The 14,554-nt window shown below is 39.7% G+C and overlaps 1 protein-coding gene across 3 annotated transcripts in view; it reads left to right on the forward strand.

The window, feature by feature from the left end:
* Positions 1 to 14,554, forward strand: part of FHIP1A (FHF complex subunit HOOK interacting protein 1A) — a 95,188-nt gene that overhangs the window by 46,308 nt on the left and 34,326 nt on the right. For 2 of the 3 annotated variants that reach the window (XM_075090930.1, XM_075090929.1), the window contains 3 exons: positions 3,900 to 3,967; positions 8,396 to 8,628; positions 10,048 to 10,674. In XM_075090930.1, coding sequence (XP_074947031.1) covers positions 8,527 to 8,628; positions 10,048 to 10,674 — 729 coding nt within the window. In that variant the 5' untranslated portion in view covers positions 3,900 to 3,967; positions 8,396 to 8,526. The remainder of the gene's footprint in view (positions 1 to 3,899; positions 3,968 to 8,395; positions 8,629 to 10,047; positions 10,675 to 14,554) is intronic. The other variant, XM_075090928.1, reaches the window with a different exon arrangement.

A 14,554-nucleotide genomic window follows, 5' to 3' on the forward strand; every position in this document is an offset into this window, starting at 1 on the left:
AGAAAGCTGACTAAATGTGAAATGTTCACTTGAGGTAGACAAAGGATGGGGCAACTGGCAGACTGCACCATTGAAACGTGAAAGAACAAATGAAAAAGGAGGATAATTGTTAATGTATTTTAAGCTGTTCTTCTAGTAATCTGCTGCAGCTTTCTTGCTAGTAGAGCTTCTGAGGGTGAGTAGTAATTGACCAAAAAAGAGGATCCTCTGATGCACTAGCTTTTAACCACTGACATTTTCTTAGTTGCCTACCACAGACCTACTGCTCTCCAGTGAGCAAGCAGTAATCCTTCTGCATTCTGGTGGTGAATGTATTGGATCATTGAGGGTAGGGGTGTGACTGTTCTTCAAATGCTTTGCTTTTGTAGCAAAATTTACCACAAGTGGGATGAATTCTTTCCTTTGAAAGGATTGATGTTTTCCTTTGAAACACTCTTGTTAATAAAATTTAAACCCTCTCCCTGATCATAGTCCCTAAAGAAAAGCTGACAAATTTATGCAGAAGGCTTTCTTTCAAATCAAAAATAAGCCCTGAACAAGGTCTCTTTTAAGCTGGAACTAAGTTGACGCATGCTAAAATTTGCCACTTACTTTTCTCCTACCCTCCCTCATCCACTTATCAGAGAGTGCAGAGACATGATTGCATAGCTATGCATAAGACCATATAATTTCCCTCTGCTTCTTTGAAGTTGTCTAATTTCAAGCCCCTTTATGCCACACTGATCCATGAAAATATTTTGATATATCCTGTTTCTTTCACTGCCATTGAGGCTTCTTTTCCATCTCTGCATTGTTTCTTGTGTACCTGGACTGACAGGGTGGAAAGCTTTGGCCGGTAGAACAAAAGCATACAGTATCTGATAACAGAGGTATGTTTGTGTTCAAGAACTGTTGGAGAACACAGCATCTTAGCGTTTCAACAGAAGATGACCTTGATAATTAAATTGCAGAGCCTCGCAGTGTATTTTGTCTGCCTTACTGTATTAGGCAGCATATCTTTTGTCTGTATGTTGCACATTTCCTGGGAAGCCCCAGTCTTGCAAACTTCTGTGCTACTTTTTTAAAATTTAAAGTGAAGGTTTTGAAAAGAGATGCTTCGGTGGGAGTGAACGTCACAAGGGATTCTCTGCTAGGCTGGTCTTCCAGCAGTAGAATAAGCACTTCTGTTGACTAGGGAGTTCAGCCCTGTAATCAGCTGTGGAAAAAGTGTTGATGATTTAGAGACTTCTGAAGGAAAACTGAAAGCAGATATCCTCCATGAGTCCAGTGACTGGCTCTCAATCTCATCATTAATCTAATGATACTCAGTGCAATTGTGGACTGCTGCTTTTTTTTAAACTGGAAATAGGTTGAATTGTGCTAAAGTTTTCTGCTTTTTTCCTCTCGTTCTCACTCACTTATCAGAGACAGCACAGACATGATTATAGACCGATGTATGGGACTGTAACTTTGTCTGCTGCTGCTTAGGGAGAAGGAAGATGATTTTTAGCATGTTTGTATACGCAACAGTCAACCAGATTGGCAGGAAAAAAATGCCACCCAACTAACCAAGCCTGTTTTGAAAGGTATTTAATATGAAACCAACAAAGTTTATGTAGGTGCAAATTAGTTGTCTAATTTCAAAGCTGTTGTCCAGTTACAGAAAGAATATAGGAAGATCTTAGGGAAGATAGTGACTTGTCTCTTTGAAAGTCGGCTCCTCATGTGTATGATGTATACGCTGGTGCTTCTAGTTCCACATGGGGATTAAATGTATAAACCCCTGGTGGCAGGGGCAGGTACCTCATGTAGGAGAGGCAGGATTAGAGACAAAAGTGTTGTCAGTATAGGCAATTGAAATAGCCTATACTATACTAATAGAATAGGTGGGATGAGTGGACAGTGAGGTGGACAGAGAACTGGCTCAACAACAGAGCTCAGAGGGTCGTGATCAATGGAGCAGAGTCTGGCTGGAGGCCTGTAACTAGTGGTGTTCCCCAGGGGTCTGTGCTGGGTCCAGTCCTGGTCAACATATTCATCAATGACCTGGATGATGGGACAGAGTGTAACCTCAGCAAGTTCGCTGACGATACCAAGCTGGGAGGAGTGGCTGATACACCAGAAGGCTGTGCTGCCATCCAGCGAGACCTGGACAGGCTGGAGAGCTGGGCCGAGGGGAACCTGATGAAATTCAACAAATGCAGGTGTAAGGTCCTGCACCTGGGGAGGAACAACCCCATGCACCAGCACAGGCTGGGGGCTGAACTACTGGAAGTAGTTGGGAAGGACCTGGGAGTGCTGGTGGACAGCAAGCTGACCATGAGCCAGCACTGTGTCCTTGTGGCCAAGAAGGCCAATGGCATCCTGGGCTGCATTAAAAGGAGTGTGGCCAGAAGATCGAGAGAGGTCATCTTCCCCCTCTACTCTGCCCTAGTGAGACCACATCTGGAGTACTGTGTCCAATTTCGGACCCCCCAGTTTAAGGAGGACAGGGAACTGCTTGAGCAAGTCCAGCAGAGAGATACGAAGCTGATCAGGGGACTGGAGCATCGCCCATATGAGGAAAGGCTGAGAGGCCTGGGTTTGTTCAGCCTGGAGAAGACTGAGGGGGGATTTCATAAATACCTATAAATATCTAAAGAGTGGGTGTCAGGATGATGGGACCAGGCTCTTTTCGATAATGTTCAACGACAGGCCAAGGGGCAATGGGCACAAGTTGGAACACAGGCAGTTCCACCTCAATATGAGAAAAAACTTCTTTCCTGTGAGGGTGATGGAGCAGTGGCACAGGCTGCCCAGGGAGGTTGTGGAGTCTCCTTCCCTGGAGACATTCAAAACCCGCTTGGACGCGTTCCTGTGCCCCCTGCTCTAGGTGTGCCTGCTCAAGCAGGGGGGTTGGACAAGATGATCTCCAGAGGTCCCTTCCAACCCCTGCCATTCTGTGATTCTGTGTATATGTAAGTGGACTTGGCCCTGTAATAGGGTTAAATGTCTGATAGGTAAGATACAGTTGAATTGCAGAATGATTTCCCTGCTAAGAAAGTTTTGGTTTTGTGTGGTGGGGTCAAAATATTAAACTGAGCAGTGGTTTTTGAAAGTAGAATTTTGAATGGTCTGCAGGAGAGGTGTATTTGCACTTGTCAGGACTATCAAATGATGGAGTAATACCTTGATCAGGATTTAGCAAAGAAGAAAGGATAAATTATTGTAAAATTTTAACCATGAACTGATTAAAATAAACCATTACTTTTGTTCTTAGCGGCCCCTAAGTTCACTTCTACCCATTCCTCCATGAATCTGTGTTTTATAAATCAATTTGTTTCTCACCTTTAGACTCAGTATGGTCAGGTTATTTGTCCTGTTTAATAGGAGTTAGTTTTACTATACAGGGAATAATGTGCTGTTGCATTTACTGTGGCACATTTGGCCTTGCAAAATAATCAAGAAAACCTCCTAATCTAGTAACAAAACCTGTTTCCACAGATATAACAGACATATTCTTTCTGCTACTGCTGTAACTACAGCATGCTAACTTTAGGTTGATACATATTTTAAAATATAGTATCTCTTCCAATTCAATTACTTTTTAAAATAGGTATGCTGTTTTTAGGATCTACTCTGTGACCACTTAAGTTGTCAAAAGCTTTTTATGCTTTTTGAAATGGTATTACAGAGTTTAAAGTCTTTGAAGCCTACGCAATCTATTAGTATTTTGTATTACTAAGGAAATCCCAATATCCCAAGATGCTTTCCAAACTGGAAATATTTGCTGCCTTAAGGGAATTGATTTGATCTTAGAAACATTATTGCATACTGCAGTCTACTTGTTGCTGTCTTGTTACTTTTAAAGTAAAGATAATTAAACATCCATAGTATTTGCAGTTGTGAAGATAACGTCTGTGTTTTCTCACTGCTCTTAGATATCTGATCCAGCGCCTGGGCTAGATGAGAGTAAACTGAGCCCTCGTCAACTTAATGTTTGCCACAGGCAAGTTGTTTTCAGCTAATAACTTAAAGTTGGTATTTGTGTTCTTCGTTTGATGCTTTCTACAGTCTGTTTGTGACGACTTTGTGCAGTAGGAGTGAACATTCAGAATGAACTGTCTGATTGAATTTTACTGAGATGTTATTGTTTGTCACCAAGGGACGACCGATCTTTTTCATGATTCTTCATTACTAAAGGTGTACATGGCTTTAATCTTGTGACTGTATGTATGTGCTGTATACTGTTAGGTGCAGTTTTTGTTTAGAATACATAAATGCTGGAGATGAATTTGGTATTTTACAGTGTTTGTCAATCACATACTCCCAAAGATCATCCTCAAGCAATGGGGTAGTTTTTATGCATGTAATAACTAATACAGTAAATGGGGCAGGCAGCTCAGGGGAACCTTGCTGAAAGCTTCCTGCGGTTGGTAGATATTTCTAGAGTTGGCAACATTGAAAGCCCTTGCTGTTCTGATGTGTTGTCGTCTAACTCTGAAAAAGATCTGATTTGAATCAAAACACTGCAAGTTGTTAATGACTCATGTATCTGAGAACTCCCAGTGTCATAACTTGAGTTGCCCAAATTAGGATTTGGAAGTGGCAGGAAGCTCTTAAATATAGAATTGTAGATTTAGGTTTGAAAAGACCTTTAAGATCATTGAGTCCAACCATAAACCTAACAATGCCAAGTCCGCCACCAAACCATGTCCCTAAGTGCTATCTTGGATAAATAAGACCTTGTGGGACTTCATGCAGGAGATGAGGGGACACGCATGCTTGTCTTGGAGGTTTCTTTCACAGAGGCTGTATCTGTTCTTTATCTATGGTGGCTAGACTTAGGATATCCTTGTGCAGGAAAAGATGCCTATAGTACAAGTGCAGACTGTAGCAGTCATCTGCTTAGGCAGTAAGCTGTTAACAGAGGCAGGACTTGAGTGTTCAATAACATAGTGGTAGTTATAAATTCTTACGTAAACATCAATAACGAAGTAGCACTTTTGTGGAAAGTGAGCTTTCCTATTGTGCACACACAAATGTAACAGTGGCTCTGCAACTGGATCTCTTGGCATCTCACTGTATTTTGAATGTGTGGTGAGAGATGTGCCTTTCCTGTTCACTTTAGGTCTTCTCATGGCTGCAGAAGAGTAGGACAATATTTCAGGAGTCTGTAATTACCAAAGCACCAGTACGGAACCTCTACCCCAAAAAAGTATGTTTAGAGAGCTACAGGACAGAAGTAGTTATTTAAAGGAGGGTCTGATGGGGAGGGAATGAGTGTTGTCTTGAAGTTTGTGGAGTAGAGTCTGAGGCTGGAGTAGGAAAGATGCACAAAAAAAGAAAATTGCAAAGGCTAGGTAGGATGGAGGATTACAACAGGTTAGAGGAGAAGAGAGGGCAACAGGTTAAATAGTTTTGAATTGCCTGTGTATGGTACGTCCTAGAGCTTTGCGTGCATCTCAAGAGTCTTGCATCACTGATCTTTGATTATTTTTTTTTTTAATCAGTATTATTGAAGAAAGCCATCATTTCTCTTACTGTTGTTTACTAGCTGAAATAGTGGAGGCTGATCAAAAGTTTCCGATTCTACTCTTGGGATCATACTGCTGTACTGCTCGTAGAATTTGTCATATGATATCTAGATGTGTAATACCAGTTTCTTTTATTTAAATTCTTAAATGACATGCAAAGTCTACATTGAAACAAGCTCTAAACTGTAAAGTCAAGCAACTCGTAAATTCCACAGCTGAGCTTGCCTCTGCTTTATTAATAAAGTTCTCTTGCTGCACCTTATGATACCATCTTTAATTACGTGATCACATCAGTTTTTCCAAAGCTGCTTGCTTCACTCTATGCACAGGACAGGTCTGTTCAAAGGGTGAATCAGGGCTGTGCAGTGAGAGACACTTTTGCCTGCAGGAGTCTGCTGAACTTTTACAGAAATGGGAAGATTTGTCTTTGAAGGAGAGGGCTGACAAAGAGGGAGCTGACAGGAAGTGGACAGGTGATCTGAAGAATATGTCAATTAAATATTCCTTTGGATTATTAGTATGGTATTAGACAAACTACTAAGAGCAGGCTCTTTCTAAATGGTCTTTAAGCATGCATCTTGTTTGCTGAGTGTTTTTTTGATAGAAATGTTGAGCGCTCAGAGCTGCATGCAAAAGTCACCAGAAGCTGAGCATTGAACATACAGGGTACCTACTTACCTTCTTAAGTCAGTAATGATTAAAAAAACCCCAGATCCTAGGCCTCTGAAGCTGGGTTCTCAAACCCTCTTACTACTATGATCTCTGATTTTTTGTTTCCCCCCCGGCCCTGTGCAGGAACATCAGTAATGTAGAAATAGTACTATTCATTTTTCCAGGACTGTTTATGAAACAGCAGTACACTGGTAGGTGCCCTCAGGTAAATGAGCACCTGAACCAAACTGTTGGGAAGGAGAATGCTTGACAGCGTAAGACCAGTGTGAGCCTGGAAGAGATAAGCAGGCGAGAAGTGTGAGTGGAGATGGGGGGCAAACAGTAGAGAGACTTTGATGCTGTTTTATAAGGGATTACTTCTGTTCCCAGCATTGGCTGACTCTGAGCTAATTCTCACTGGTTTTACATTATGCTCTCCAATGCATCTGGTTCCAGGTGGTTTATTATCTGGGGAGTAGCTTCTTTAGAGTGCCAGCGTTCTGGAACTGGTGTTACCCAAGCAGATAAACCATCTAGGATTTATGCTGGCTTCCCTACATGTGGAATGCTTTATCTGCAAAAATGAACTAGATTGTTTTAATTGTATTGCATGAGTGCTTAGGAAATGCATCTTGTGTGCCGTAAAAAGCAAGGGTTGGGATAGAGGTTGGAGACCCTGATCATGCAGTTAAATCTCGTTGAATCTTGAGCATATGAATACACATACATAGATACAGGGAAATGCATAACCATCTTTTGATTTTTTGCTTGCCTCAGAAATCTTAAAGTTGTGTCCTGTGTGTTTTTGGACAATTTGAAAATGGCAAAAACTGCTGCTACTTTTGAGACAGGCTGTATGCTTTGCTGTCCTAACAGTTTCAAGAATACAAGCAGAGCACAGATGCAGGGACAGAGGTGTCCACTGTGGAGAAAATATTTTTATCTTTTAAGAGATACGCAGAGAAATACCAACTATACTGGCAAAGAATTGCTAAATGAGCAGCGGCAACTTATGGTACAAAAATTTCCTCATGTGTTTTGCTAAGGCAATGAATGCCCAGGAGTCTTGGGATCCAAATGAAGACTGGAGAAAAGGAGAGCACTTCAAAATTCAGTCTGTAATGAAAATAAAAATCTGCTGTGATTTCTGTGAGCTATTGGAACTTGTAGTGCATTTGCTGTCTTCCTAAACTCTTTAAATTCTTTGAATGTTGGTCTTGTGGAGGTTTGGTTTGGGATTTTTTTTGTTGTTGTTGTGTTTTAGTTTTGGTGTGGGTTTTGTTTTTTGGTGTTTTTTTTTTCCAGGTTTTGTTTGTTTGTTTTAGTTTTTTTGCTACGGCCCAAAACTGAACTAAATTAAAACCTAGTTGGTTAGCAAAACCAAGAAGCTCATGGAGGGGAAGAAAAAAAAAAAGGAAGGTGGACCGTGTGACTTAGATATTGGTGCCTGAGGAAAAATATGTTCTCTTAAGCCTCTCAAATATCTGGAAGATATCTGTCTTTGTTTCATTTTAACTTTCCCCTGCAGGTGTGCAACTACTTTAAAACTCAGATATCTAAGATATTAAATAATTGATGAAAAGAATGCGTCAGTGTTTGGTCTTATTCTCATAGTCCTTTAATATGACATCTCAATTTATTTGACTTTGGGTACATGAGGGTTTTATCTTTTATGTAATTTGTTTTTGCTTATTTTGGTATTGATACAGATGCATCCTTCTACTTGCATACAGTGTTCTACAGAACATGTTTTCAGCTGTTCATTATATGCTTTCTGACAGAAAATGTTAAGTATTTGTAATTGTGTCTATTCATAGAAATATTGTTTCAAGAAATAGAGAAATAACCTGTACATTTTTTTCCCTGTATAGCCTGTGCAATCTTAATTACTAAGCAACTCTAAAAAGATACATGGTCAGACAGCAAAATTGTCATAATGGAAAACTAAAAATGTAGTGACATATGCATAAAATGTTTACTGCATGAGCTTCTGTTATGTTTGGTTGTTTCAGTAGCACCTTAATTCAGTCACTGACCTCAAAAGTTTGAGCATTAGAAACTATTATCATGAGGAAAAGGTAGAGAACATGGTCACATGCTTTAAAAAAATTTCACCCTCAAACTGAACTAAAGAAAAAAAGGTTTTGGTGTTCTCTAAGTATGTACTTTTTTGTTATACACTGTAATTTGATGTGCATAGGTATATGTGTGTTTTGTTTTGCCCCCCCCCCCCTTTTTTTTTTAAACAGATTTCTGTGGATACCAAAGCTCAAAACATGATAATGATCTCATCATGATGCTTGAACATCTGTAGCTAACTACAGGATTTTCAAAAGAAATCCAGCATGGCCTCATTGGATTGACCTTTGGAAAATTTATAATGTCCTCCGGAACCAGTATCAGCAGAAATCGGCAAGCTCCGAGCCTGCAGGGTGTTGACCCAGAAACATGCATGATAGTGTTTAGAACACACTGGGCACAGGTAATGTTAATTAGTTTTATTGATTTGAAGTAGGCTGCATTAACAGTCATTTGCTTCATTCTTACTTTTGGGAAAATCCTAAATTGCTCAGGAACAAGCATCTTCCATGCAGAATGTAGTAGATGACATGGAAACATTTTAAAACATAAAGGTAATTGACATTTTAAGCTATCATTACCCTTTACTAATCATACTTTAAACTCTAGATTTGCATCTAAAAGGAAGTGGTAGGACATGGTGATATCTTATGGCAGGCCTAGATTTTCTTACTGGCTTTCCTAGTAATTCACTGTGACATGTACCTTGTTGCAAACTTCTGTGCTTCCTTTCCTTGGGCTAGGTAAGGCTTGCCTAGCTTTTGTAAAGTATGTTAGATGCATGGTGCAAAGCTGTACGCAGTGTTTATTATGGAGAGATGTAGATTATGCACTTCAGCATGTTCTAAAAATTGTTTCCATGTCATCAGGGTTATAATTGCTTTTAGGCAAAGATGTTTTTCTCCAAGCACCATAATATAAGGTTTTATTTGCTGCAGTAATATGAATAACTAGCAGTTTATGTAAAATTGGTTTCTGTGCTGTTGTGGTTTTTGTTTTTGGTTTTTTTTTTTTTTTTTTTTGCTATCCTGAGAAGCAAGCCAGATGAATGCTGGTGTTTGAGATGTTTCCAGTGTCAGAGGAACTGTCATTCAAGAGCCATGTTTTCTCGCTTACCTCTAGTGATGCTGTCATGTTAGGGAAGCTGCTGTTCCTTGGTGTTTTTGTGGCAATTATCCTTCACAAAAGTGCTAGACAGTCCTTGTTTCACAGACAAGGACCTTCATTGATTGCATGCAGAACAGAATTTAATCCAGGAGCATAAGTGCTGGGATGACAACTGTTACTCAATCCTAAATCTCTATTGAATGTTGTAAGATTATGTGGGCATCAGCAGCCATTTGGTATCAGGTAAGATAAGGCAAGGAAAGATCAGGTTGGTGGGCTTCTGCCACTCTTACTACTGCAAGTCATCTCATGATGTTGATACTCCTGAGCACAGTTACTCTGGCTGAAGAGCAGCCCTTTGATTTCAGTCCTCTGTGGCAAAAAAAGTTTATTGCAAATATCACTGAAACTCAGTTTCTGAAGGCGAAGGGTACCTCATTTACCCATACTTCGGTGAATCCTGAGTTTTCAGCAACAGGACCGCTGGCAAATTTAGGTGCTTATGGAAGTGAAAAAAGCATTACATTTTGGTCTTGTACATACCAAATGTGAAACTTCTAAATTTAGAAAACTTAACAGACAAAAACTAAAAGCATAAAAAGAGTTTGGGCTTCTTGTGTTAAGAATTTTGACCTTTTTTTTTTCCTTAGAGGGGCAAGTGCATACTTTTAAAAAAATACATTCAAATAACTAATATGCATTTGTTCTTCTTTAGGTTCTGAAAATCTTAGAGAAGCATGATCCTTTGAAAAACACTCAGGCAAAGTATGGAGCAATTTCATGTGATGAGGCCAGCACCGTTCAGAATTATGTGGAGCACATGCTTTTCTTATTAATTGAGGAGCAAGCAAAGGATGCCTCAATGGGGCCTATTCTGGAGTTTGTGGTCTCTGAAAACATCATGGAGAAGCTTTTTCTTTGGAGCCTACGACGGGAGTTCACTGATGAGACAAAAATCGAGCAACTCAAAATGTATGAAATGCTAGTAACCCAGTCTCATCAGCCTTTACTGCATCACAAGCCCATCCTGAAGCCTTTGATGATGTTGCTGAGTTCCTGCTCAGGAACAGCCACGCCTACAGTGGAAACAGAGCTGGTCATCCTCTTGAACCAGCTCTGCTCTATAATAGCCAAAGATCCCTCCATTTTAGAACTGTTTTTCCATACCAGTGAGGACCAAGGAGCTGCCAACTTCCTCATATTTTCCCTGCTGATTCCCTTCATCCATCGAGAAGGAACAGTGGGCCAACAGGCCCGTGATGCGCTGCTTTTCATAATGTCTCTGTCTGCAGAAAACAACGTTGTTGCAAAACACATTGCAGAGAACACGTATTTTTGCCCAGTAAGTTGTTCTTGGTTTGCTTGATCTTCAATGCTAAACTAACTCTCTCCCTTGTATTCTTCTCATCCTTTTCTGTAATTTTTGATAAAGATGTGTTGTAACACTTTTGTTTCTGCTAACAGCTATTTCACAAATTGTAATGCTGTTTAAGCAAGCCCTACTGCCAAACGCAGTCTTGCTCCTTGTTTCCATACAAGTGGCTCGTGCTTTTGGGTCAGCACAAGTGTTTTTGCAGTCACACAGTGAATTGAATTGGGAAACTGAGGGAAGTTATAGCAGAACTTAGTGGGAGGGAAACCTGTTCTGTCTCTGTGAGGCCCCTGTGAAATTCTGGGGATGAAGGGAGTGAGACATGGGAACAAGGTGGTCTGTTGCTTCTGGTGGCAGTGGTAGCTTAGGTGGGCTGTGCTTGCCACACTATAACGTCAGTTCAACAGTTCAAAAAAATAAGTGTGAAAACAGTGTGAGTGTTACAGAAATGTAATATTTTTGCAAGATGAGGGAGACTTGCTCTTTGTCACAGAATTGGATGTTTCTATGGCTGTCTCACACAAACCACCATCTTGCTATGTTTTACTCTGTTACAAAACTTGGTAGTAGTGTTGCGTTGTTATATCTGGCAAGTCAATTTTACTACATGGAATAGAAAACCTTTGCTGTTAAATAAGTAATCTAATTTAACAAACAAAGCTGGCCTACCCCAGTTTTAAAGCCAAAGCATAACAGACATGACAAGCCCTGCTTCTTCATGCCTTATCACAAAGATCAGTTTGAGATCTGCAATGGATAGATTCAAAACCAAATATCATTCTGTAGAAAAGTTGCTCTTGTGTGCCAGTTTTTGGTCTGATTCTTTTATCTTCTGTGTGGTTTGCATTTGACTGTAATAAATACCAGAAAAAAAATTACGTGGAGGGAAGACTTACATAGCTACTAAAGCAGAGAGCTTCAAAGCAGAGAATACCCTGCCTTAAGAATTAGGGCATGACAGCTATTCCAGCCATAGGTTTCTATTTAAGATTGCTACATCCTTTGAGCAGCAGGGCTGACCCAGGTATGCAGGCTGGAGGAGGCCTACAAGTTCCAAAGCAAAACTTCTAAATTATTTCCTTTGTCAGTTGTAAATATTGCATCACATTTCTTTTGCTGAGAGATTCCAGTTGACCTTGTTTAATAGTTGCTACTAAAGAATATGAACTTGATTCTCAAACTGTCCCTGAGATAGATACCGTTATTGGATCCATGCTATAACTTCCATAATAACATCTTCCAATTAATTAAAAAAAAAAAAAAGCGGCCTTTTTACACTGAAGATAAAAGCCAGCTATATTAACCTTCTAACAGCAGGGAGCCATGATTGACAATCATTCTAATTAGGAATGCTTCTTGTCAAAATGTGCTAAAATCATTCTTTTCTGAACAGTAATGAGACTGGCCTAAGTCTGTAATAAAACTTTAATGCAATGCCATAGAATTAGCTCACTAGAAAAAAATCTTTTTTGAGTTTGAGTGTGATGAGCTGAGGGAACAGGTTTTGTTCTGGTGGAAGAGACTGTAGGTGTCAGTGGCATCGCTGTATATCACTCAGATCGGTGCAGATGTGGCCTCAGCTACTCTGCAGAACAGCTAGCGCAGTCCTGTGCTGATAGGAGTGGCATTTGGGTGGCACTGTGTTGATGCTGTCTCTGGTTCTGGGGCCAAGTTGGTTCATAGCATAGAGGATTTCGTTTACCATGGCTTATGAGATAGTATAGACATGCCCTCGGATGGGGTCTGGTCATAAATCTCTGTTGCCTCATACACCCAAATCAGTGTTAGATCTCTGCCAAAGGGAACCTGAAGGCTTTCTTGGTACTGTTAACTTTGATTAGCAGGTTTTAAAACTGGATTGTCCATGTTATTCAAAACTGTAAGTGAGTAAACCTTGAAGAAGGAAGAGGGCAGGCTGCAGTAAGATACATCACTAACGAATGTTTTTAACAGAGGATGTGTAGACAAAATATTGGGCAGTTTTCTGATTTTACAGAGATTTTTCTGCCATATCATTTTTATCATGTTTTGACCTGAAAGTCTTCTGAATCTGATTGAAGATATTGTCTGTTCAGCATTAGAATACAAAAAAAAATGCTTCTAAAGACTTTTGAGCAGGAGAGCAGCTCAAAGTCTCTCCATAAAATTTTGTGTTTGTAAATACCTCACAGCTTAAGGAAAGCAGGTATTAAAGGAGGAGGAGGAGGTGTGGCTCTTCAGTGCCCTTGAAAAGTTGAGGCTGCACAGAGACAGAAATACTATGGATGAGGGAATTACTAAAGGGAAGGAATTGGCCAGATACAGCAATTGATTATATATTAACAGCACATTTTAACCACATAATGTGTCTGGGATTACAAATCACACAGTCGGTGTCATCTGTGAGTCAAGAGAAAGTAAATAAATCAGGGATGCTGGTTTGCAGAGGGACTCATGACTCAATAGTGAGAAAGAAACTGCTGGAGATGCTTGTAAAAGTAGGTGAGCATGTAGGATTGACTTGACAAATGTTGGGAGACGTTTAAAAGGATACTTCTCTGGATAAAGCAATCTTTCCCTTCCAGGACATGAACTCATTAATTTCTTCCCCTTTCAGATTTTTTTTTTCCATTGATGTTCATCATGACTCCATAATGTAGTCTGTATATGTTAATTATTTTATATGCCTCCTTATAGAATGTGAAGAGTGTTGTTAGTTTCAAAAGGTAATCCTGTTTATACCATATATTTCTATGAAAATTTTCAAATGCTTTTTACCTAAAGAGATGAAATTGCTTCCAGTGGCTACTCTCTGTCTCAGCGCTTTAGAAACGTAATTTCAAACAGAGCCATTTGTGTTGTACTTCATAGGAAAAATAAAAGCTTTTTAAACTTTACAGATCTTAGCAGCTACATCTGTCACTTCTTACTTCAGTAAGTCAAACAAACTAAACAATTCTTCACTTCAAGACATTGACTGATTGGGAGTTCACTGCCCCTTTTAGTGGAGAGTAGTATGTTTTGCTCCAGGTCAGTCTCTTGTGCTTAAGGACTAAACTTCCATATGAAGGAGAAATGTGGATAGTACACAGCTCTGAAAATCAGATTGCTTACTGAGAGGGTAAGTATGCGTTTATGAATAGCAATTAAATTTTAAGCAGACAATGGAAAATCAAGTGTTCGTTAATTAACAGGTTGCAACACAAAAACTCAAGCTCTCTCTTCAGAACTTTTTCCTTCCTAGAATCATCTGAAGCCTGGGTTTGTGAGTGTGTGTGTGTGTGGGTTACGTATAGGTAGTTCTATAGGCCTAGTGAGATCTTCCTAACTTTTTGCTTTGAGCTCTTCTTCCACGAGAGAGATAGAAAGCAAAAAAGATTCTGGTTATAGAGGAATGTGATGGTACAAATAAAACTTTGCTCAATGGCTTTAGCTTCTTAGTTTTTTAACGTATCTCCAGCATTTTTCTGTATATATCTATGTATATATGTGTATAAAAAAAAAGCAGCACACTCTGCTAAAGCAGTGAATTTTCCCCACTATTCTCCCACCATATTTGTCTTAATTATGTACGCCAGAACAAATCCATCTTCAAAATTATGTGATTTAGGCATGGAAAGCACTCAGAAAGACAGTGTTTGTCTGACTGGATGGGTTAACAATTATAACTGGGTACGCTTGCGTATGATCAAAACCTGAATCCCCTTTCATGAACTCTGTTCAGGTCAAAGACCAATTGTCAACTGTTTGTTTTCTAATAGATAAATGTTGTGTTTCATCTGAGCTTTGACTGTCTAGCCTGTAGATGCCAAGTAGCCCTTTGCAGAAAGAGGAAAAATTCTAACAAGTCTATTGAATGAAAACTAAAAGG

Source organism: Phalacrocorax aristotelis, chromosome 4 (genome assembly GCF_949628215.1).
Source record: "Phalacrocorax aristotelis chromosome 4, bGulAri2.1, whole genome shotgun sequence".
NCBI lineage: Eukaryota > Metazoa > Chordata > Aves > Suliformes > Phalacrocoracidae > Phalacrocorax > Phalacrocorax aristotelis.